Raw genomic sequence first — 8,781 nt, forward strand, 5'->3', positions numbered from 1 at the left:
CCTGGTGGTGGGTATTGAGGAGGGCACATTCTGCATGGAGCACTGGGTGTTATGCACAAACAATGAATCATGGAACACTTTATCTAAAACTAATGATGTAATGTATGGGGATTAACATAAGAATAAAAAAATAATAATAATAAAAAAAATTGGGGGTGGAATTTCACCCTTTGCCCTTGAAGCATGATGATGCTCACCCCTGCTCTCAGTGGGCAGAGCAGTGACATGTCCTACCTTGTGGGTTCCCAGAGGGAAGGTGACTGCAGCCAACGTCTGGAGGAACTCCGGGGCCCGCCAGGCAGGATCCTGGGGGTAGGTGCTGTGCACAAGGCCAAGGAACTGCAGCACGCTGGCCGGGAAAGTCCGTTCCCAGGTGTCATCTCCAGAGCCTCCTGAGGGCTGAAGGCACACTTCCTGAGAGGCCGTGCATGGGAACGTGACTGGGGGCTGCAGAGGAGCCAAAGGATTTGAAGTCAAGAGCTTTCTGACTTTCGGTCAACAAGACACCTAATTGCAGACACCTAAGTCTATGGATTAGCCCAGGATACTGGTCATCAGTTGGGGAAGGGTTTAATATGTGCAGGAATTGTTACAAGGGCTTCACACACATTCCTCTTCTCCCCTCACAACCACCCTCTACATTTACCCCTGTTTCACAGATGGGAAGACAGAGGCGCGCAGAGAGGTTATATAGCTTGCCAAAGGTTACCCGACAGATAAGGGACAAAGCCAGGAATTGAACCCAGGCAATCTGGCTATAATGTGTGTGTGTGTGTGTGTGTGTATTATGCTAAGAAAGTACAGATCACACTTTTTGCTCCTTTTAAAAACAAGAATGTATTTCATTTTTATTATATACTCTTTTAGCATGTAATTAGGTGATGATATGCTTTTTTCTTTTAGCCACTTACCTATGACGAATTGCATCAATAGATTTTTTGCATTTTTGCAAAGAGATCACTGAGTCACTCTGTTATTCTTTCAGTGCACGTCCTTATTCTGTTTGTAAATATTTTATTTATGATTTTGAGTGCATATTTATAAATGATAGTGGGCTGCAGTTTTCTTTTTGTTATGTTTGTCAGGTTTTGATATAAATATTATGCTAGCTTTACTGAAAAAAAAACTGTTCTCCTTTCTTTTTATTCAAGAAGATGTTAAGTCCATAATTCTTGTATTGTTTAAGTTGTTCCTATGAAACTCTTGGGTCCCAATTTTTTTTTCATTATTGCTCTGTTTAGGCTCTTAAATGTCTCTTTGACCTTGTTTATGTAATAGATATTTTATTCAGTTTTCACAAATAGTCTCTTTTAATTCATTTACTTTTCTATATGATTATTTCTCTCTTCTTATTCTTTATTTGTAGGGTCATGCTCTCTTTATCCCAAACCCTCCCATTACCTAAGGAGCTGAGGACTTGTGGATTGATTTAAAGAACCAACTTTGGATATATTCTCCAGATTTTTTTTCTGTCTAGTTTTAAGATTTTGATATTTGGCATCTTCATTTTTTTGTTGTTGTTTTCTAGAATTAATGTGATTGCAGTTTTTAAAGACCTCTTGACTCAAATTTTTTAATGTCCATGTGGTTAAACTTTTTGTTTTTTATTGTTGTTATCCATTTCATTTTGTTTTGTCCTAGTCAGAGCATGTGAACAGTACATTTTCCTCCTTTGGAAAATTTACTCATGGTTCCATTATAGACCTAATGTTCAATGAATTTTGAGGTTGGGTGCCTGAAAAAATGCATATTTGCTGTTTGCAGCATTAAGAGTTTGTTACCTTTCTAACCAGTTAATGTTATTTTTAAAAAGCAAACAAAATGAGTAACATGAAAGCATGTAAAATAAAGAAAATCTATAGTATGCTGAGAGGAGTAAAAAAAAAAAAAAGACCAATCATTTACATTATAATGTCAAACATAAAATCATTATCTGGTATATTACAGATGTGACTCTTAAACTGGATCAAAAGCCAAGACCCAACAGCTGGGGCTGTGAGGACTGGGCTGGGCACTCCTATACAAGATGGCGGGATGTACATTAGATGGAGGAACATGCATGTATAATGTCTAAGGCAACCTTCCTGAGAAGTGGGTCCAAAAGAAAATACATGAAGGACACTTTGACCCACTATCCTACATCCCAGAATTCACACTAAGAAGAATATCAAACTACAGAGAAAGGATATCTGCTAGAGAAAGTTTATTACAGACTTTTTGTAGCAATGAACATTCTTAAAAACAACAAATTTCCATGTACAAATATAGATAATTCCCAACAACATGATGAGAAAAAGAGGCAAGAGGGGTTTATGCGGCTTAACCCTCTGTAAGACTATGGTATAATTTTAGGTGTCTGGAGGAACATTCCACTAAAGTTCACAGTGGTTATCTCTGCATGGGTGTGTTTCAGGTGATTTTTACTTTCTATTTTTCTCTTTTGTTTAAATTGTAAAGGGTAAGCATGCATCATTTTACAGAAGCAATAAGGTTTCCCCACACAGAATCAAGCCTCCAGTCAACGTTTGGGGTCTACAGAATGAAGTCAGAAGTTTTCAGCCTCCATGCAAATTCTTGTTGCTCTGGCTCACAATTACTCCCATTCACAGGCCACAAGGCCTTCACCCCCTCACACTTGCCTTCATGTCAAAAATGACCTCTTCACCTATCTCTAGTGGACCCTGAAGGCCTGAGTTAATGGCTCTCCATGACATGTATGTAGTTGGTGGGCATCTGTCTTCTCCAACCTTTCTACCTCACAGCTCGCTCATGTGTGAGGCCCACCTGTCACGGTGGAAGTTAACTCTTTGAGGGAAGAGGTCCCGTTCCACCCCTTACCCACCCCTGAAGCTCCTGACCTAAAGCAGTTGCTCAGAAATGTTCCTCTGACTGAAGGTATTAAATCTCCCAGTGAAAAAACTCAAATATGTAAACAAACGGGAAATAGATTTCTTCTGGCAAGAGTGCATAAACTCCACTGGGGACACTTAGGCTGGGTTTTCCACTGAGCACCCAAGTTATCACAAGGAACCCACCCTGCCTTTTCTATCAAGAATTCTGAATAACACTTGCTAATTATCAGCAAGGGAAGTTGCTGGAAAAAGTCAAGGTGACTCTTCCAAACTTGTCTTCCCATCAGAACCTCCTCATGAGATGTGGGGAATGGGCCTCACCTGGTTCATGGTGGCTTTCAGCATTTCCAGAAGCAGCAGGGCACCTTCAGTGCACAACCCAGCCCGGAGGACTTCTTCATTGTGGTGCTTCTGCAGGAGCCACTGGAGCATGGCATCCAGGCTCTCCTGAAAGAGGGGGTAAGGGCTGTAGAGAGACATACGGAGGCACACCAAGGGGACTGGCTTTGCAGCCAGCACATCATGTTTCCCAGGGGGCCTGAGTGGGAAAGGCAAAATAGCACAGTAACAGCCTAGGTGGCTAGCCCATGTGGAGAACTTCAGCCCCCTCAGTGGTGCATAAGGGAAATACACACCTCCAAGGAGATGCTGCAGACCGACCAGCAATTTGCATCAAATTTAGTTATTTCATTTGGTTTGAGATCACAATCAACTTCAATGAATTTTTGTAAATGAGATTACAGAGGACATATGAGGAATTCAAAGGCTTTGGGGAAAGTGCCAAGTGTAGCAGAGGGAACATGGGGGTTGACCAGCGGGGCGATCTGACTTTGCCTCTTGAAAAGCTGGGCTTATGCAAGCTATTCAGCCTCTCAGTTTCCTTCTCTGTAAAATGAAAATTACATTCTCTACCCCATGGGATGGTTATAAATATCAAGCAAAATAAAATATGTAAAACATCTATCACAGGTCCTGACATTCAGCAGATGTTTGTTCCCTATGATACATTTTTGGAGAAATAGAAATACAGTGTTTCGGTGAACCTAGCACAGCATATTAAGAACTTTATTTTGAAGTGTGATCTCTAATATTATTAGCATATATCAAGATTTAGATAGGTCAAATATAAGGATGTGCAAGACAGGTAGATTTTCTAGGCTTCTATTTACAGAGTCATGCCCCTCCCCCAATTTCAACTCAGTGCAATTTAACTCAACTCAATTGAGACTGAGAAACAATTTCTGAATCTGCTATTTTTCAGGCACCCAGGAAGGTAAGAAGTAGGGTCTGTTCTTGAGGAGCTCAGGAGCTAAGGAGAGAGGAAATCATGTAACTGTGTCAGGGCCATATAAGGGGAAGGTGTGCTAAGGCACACAGAAGGGAATGAGTCCCCCTGTCTAGAGATCTAAGCAGGAGGTGGAATCTGAGCTGAGTGCTGAGGGATGACCCCCTCACCAGGCAGGTGACATGGGAGTAAGAGCTCTTTAAAGGCACAGGGGAGGTAAGCACAAAGCAGCTGGTCTTATTGGAGAGGTGACTCAGGAGGTTCACAGCACAAAGGGCAGGCAAGCAAAGAAGCTGGTCAGGCACCCAATCACAAAGAGTCTTGATGCCGGCTATGGAGTCTGAACCCAATCCCACAGGGGGGATCATGAAGCCTCAGATGTGGTGCAAATGAATGAGTGAGTGGGTGTATGGTGAGAAGGTATACGTAGAGAGTGTAGGCTCTTCTTTGGAGAAATTTGGCTAAAGAAGGACAGGAGGATGATAAATAAGACAGCAGTTGGTCAAGAGTGTGAGTCAAGGGGGCAGCTTCTGGTTTTAGGTGGGACACAGTTCATTGTACATATGGTCTATGAGGAAAGAGTCCATAGAAAAGGAGGTGCTGAAATACAGGAGAAAGAAGGCCCAACCACTGGTGAGGTCACTCAGGAAAGAAGCCTGGAGCAGCCTGGAAGAGCTACCCTTTGCCAGTGGCAATAGAAAGAGGGTGAGGAAGAGGGTCATGGCATAAACAGGTGGTGGAAAGTGGGGTGCCAAGGCAATGCCCCCCTCTGGGGTCCTCCACTCCCAAGGTGAGGTAAGTCATCTGAGCAAAGGGCAGCTTTGGGGCAGAAAGCTTGAGAGGATATATGGTTTACACTAAAATGTAGGGGAATTGAGGGGCATGGCTAAGGTAAAGAGACATGCTTTTTCAGAAGGCATAAACTGAGGATCTAATTCTGTGGTGGCAGCAATTCGCCTCCCCGTGCCACCCCCATCATCATGTGACTTCTCTAGCCATGCCCAGAAGGAGAAAGACTTAAAACACAGACCTGCTGGCAGGGAGGATGAGAGGCAGAGGCCCAGGAGCTCAGGGGATCTGAAGGGCTAGCCAAGGGGGTGGCACTGCGAGGGAAGGAAGTGGGTCAGAACACAACACGAGTTGGAGGAATGGATGGAGGTAGGGATGGAGAATCTTAGGGAACCGTCTTGGTCACATGGGATCAGAAAACCAGGGGTGTCACTCCCTCCCAGGGGCACCCCAAGAACATACTTTGGGTCTATCCATCAGCTCTGTAAGTGGCGTCTGCAGGAAGAAGGTGGACACAATGAGGTAGACTTCTGGAATATGCACATGGTGGCCCAGAAAGTCCTTCAAGACGCGGAATCCAGGAAGCAGGCAGGGGCTCTGGTCAGGCGTAGGGGGCTGGCTCTTCAGGTTATCTATTGATCAGGTGGAAGGGGCACAAAATCCAACTGAGAACAATTGCTATTGCTTCTGGTCAATGTGGGGATTGGGCACACAAAGGAATTCCCTGCCACCTACCCATCCCATAGAAATGCCAGATAGAAATATATGTCATACATACATGGCATAAGAAAGTATTCAACAAGAGTTCCTTTTCCTATTCCTGACATACTCATTCATTCCTTCATTCGTTTATTCAAAAACAGATACTTACTTCGTGCCTACCACCTTAGAGGAACTAGGGCAACTTTATACTAAGCAATAGGGACATAGCATTTCAACAAAATATACAGAACCCCAGACCCTCACCAAGTACTTAGAATGTAGTGGGAGGGAGGGACATTAAGGAATTAAATACCAAAATAAATATATGCTTGTGAATTGTGACAAGCACCATAAAGAAAAGTAATTGGGGCAAAGAGAGTATAACAGAGGCACCCTAATTCAGGTGGGACCCTTCTCTCCTGGAGGAAATGGCATTTGAACTGAGACCTGAGAGATGAACCCACACCAGCCAGGAGAGCCTTGCTGGTGTTGTGGGTTGGGGGAAACATTTCAGGAAGACGAAAAGAGCTCAGGAGATTTTGAGGAATGGAAGGAAGCTCCCAGCATCTGGAAAGCAGTGAGGACAAAAGAGGATCCTGTCCAGGAAGTAGGAGGGGACTGGGGCTGATCAGGGTCAGGGGTCAAGGTGATCCTACTGCAAGAGCTGTGAAGGCCCCAAGCAGGAAGGAGCCTGGCAGGTCCTCACTCACAGCCCAGGATGAGGTGGCGCCCCACCTCCTGGAAAAGGCCTCACACTCACCTATCACAATGTCCATGCCCTCTGAGCTGCGCTCCACCCAGGATCCTGCACACAGGCCATCTTTAAATTTCCCGCGGAGGGAGGGGCTTGCCAAAAAGTGCAGCAGCAGTTTCAACCCCAACACAGTGGTGCTGGGATGCACATGGCCCTGCACAAGCAGCAGGAACCAGTCAGGCCCCAGGTTCAGAAACATCTCTTCCTTTGTCCTGCGGGGGTCAATAAATGCAATAAATTATCTCTCAGTCTGTGAGCAAAGAACATGTCCAGAAAATATAAATAATGTCCAGCCTCACTTGTCACCTAGGAGAGGCAAATTAAGGTTAATCTGGATGTTTCTTAGCAAAGAACATGTTATATTTTTAAAGAACGGTAAAATAAAATGCTGGCAAAGTTGCTGTTAAATGGCTGAATATGTTTATTAACAGCTGAAGTGTAAGTTGGCTAAACTATTCAAAGCAATTGAAAACTGTATCAACAGATGTACAAATGTGCAGGCCCCATGATAGCCCTATCCACTAGTATTCATACTTACAGAGTCTGACTAGCCACCCATCTAATTATATCAATACAGTCACATAAAACACATAATGGTTAGTTAACTCCCTTTTCAAATCCATGGGTCAAAATTAATCTAAATGGAATAATCCAATATTTATGAAACTTAGGTGGAGGAGCGAGATAGCGGAGGAGTAGGAGACCTAAACTTCGTCTGGTCCCAGGAATTCAGCTGGATAGGGATCAAACCATTCTGAACACCTACGAACTCAACAGGAGATCGAAGAAAAGAATAGCAGCAACTCTCTGAACAGAAAAGCGACCATTTTCTGGAAGGTAGGATGTGCAGAGAAGTGAATCAGAGGCGATATTCAGGAGGATAGACGGTAGGCGAGGGGGCCTCCATCGGCCGATTCTGGCAAGTGATAGAGCCGCGGAACACAAAATCGAACTTTTAGATGTCGGCCCTGCTGTGGGACATTGCTCCAGTGGCTAAGCGGGGGGTGGAACCCTCATGGGACAGTGTGGTCTCAGGACCCTCGGGGTCACAGAAAGACCTGGGGTGCCTGAGTGCGGCAGAGCTCCCAGGTATTGGAGCAGGGAAGCCGGCTGCAGAGATGGAGCCAAGGTGCGGGCTCTCAGCTTGGGGTGGCCATAAACCGTGATCCGTGGCACAGTCGGGCCACTGCTCCTCCAGCAGGGACCCAACAAGGGCAGATCCGGGGAGACTCCCCTTCCTCCCCCAGGAGGAGCGGCGCAGGAGCGCACCACAGGGATCTGCTGGGTTTGGAGACTCCACACCAAGTCGGGTGCCAGAGATAGAAACACTTGGTCACAGGCCGGGTGAGCACGAAGTGCAGCTGGAGACCGGGGAGATGGGAGTGACTGACTGCTTTTCTCTGGGGGCACACTGAGGAGCAGGGCCCCGAGTTCTCGGCTCCTCTGGGGTGGAGATTGGGAGGCTGCCATTTTCACTCTCGGCCTCCAAAGCTGTACGGAAAGCTTGCAGGGAACAAAAGCTCCTGAGAGCAAACCCGAGCAGAATACTTAGCCCGGACTGGCAAGGGCGGGGCAATTCCACCTCCCACAAAGACATTTGGGAACAATGGCAACAGGCCCCTCCCCCAGAAGATCAGCCCACCAAGACCAAGTTTACCCATCAATGAGAACAGCAGAACTCCAGCACTAGGAGAATACAGCACATAGAATTCATGGCTTTTTCCCCCCTGATTCTTTAGTCTTTCAAAGATAATTTTATTAATTTTCTTTTTTTCTTTTTCTTTTTTTTTTTTTGAATTTTTCTGTCCTCTCTTCAACCAATATCTTATCAATTCCTTTTTTAAAAATCTGTTTTATTTTTCATTTTTAGAGTCATATTTTATCCCTTCATTGTAGTTAACCTTATTTTTGGTATATATATATAAATTGTTCTTGCTTTAAAATTTGGGGATACAGTTTCTTCTAACAGACCAAAATATACCCTAAATCTCTAGTGTATGGCTTTGTTCTAGTCTCCTGCCTGATCACATTCTCTCCTTTTTTTTATTTTTTAAATTTCTCTTCTTTCTTTTTTCAACCAATTTCTTATCAATTCCTTTTATAAAATCTTTTATAATTTTCATCTTTACAGTCATAGTCCATCCCTTCACCGTATTTACCCTTATTTTTGTACATATATTTTTTTCTTTCTTTAAAATTTTGGGAGGCAGTTTCTTCTAACAGACCAAAATACACCCAAAATCTAGTGTGTGGCACTGATCTATTCACCAGCCTGATCATATTTGATCATATCCTTTTGTTCTTTTTTCTTTCTTTCCCTTTCTTTTCCCCGGTTTTGGGTCTCTTCTGATTTGTTCAGTGTATATTTTTCTGGGTCGTTATTACCTTGTTAGCATTTT

The 8,781-nt window shown here is 44.1% G+C and overlaps 1 protein-coding gene across 1 annotated transcript; it reads right to left on the reverse strand.

The window, feature by feature from the left end:
• Positions 1-197: 197 nt before the first annotated feature.
• On the reverse strand, positions 198-6,778 carry LOC145719935 (WD repeat- and FYVE domain-containing protein 4-like; the record flags this gene model as incomplete). Its single annotated transcript, XM_081811557.1, has 4 exons — positions 6,389-6,778; positions 5,389-5,558; positions 3,174-3,299; positions 198-447 (listed from the first exon to the last, which is right to left on the reverse strand). Coding segments are annotated over exons 1-4 (739 nt in total), but the record flags the coding sequence as incomplete, so codon positions are not given.
• Between the last annotated feature and the right edge of the window lie 2,003 nt (positions 6,779-8,781).

Source organism: Leptonychotes weddellii, unplaced genomic scaffold (genome assembly GCF_054177405.1).
Source record: "Leptonychotes weddellii isolate Sample4059 unplaced genomic scaffold, ASM5417740v2 HiC_scaffold_8372, whole genome shotgun sequence".
Taxonomy (NCBI): domain Eukaryota; kingdom Metazoa; phylum Chordata; class Mammalia; order Carnivora; family Phocidae; genus Leptonychotes; species Leptonychotes weddellii.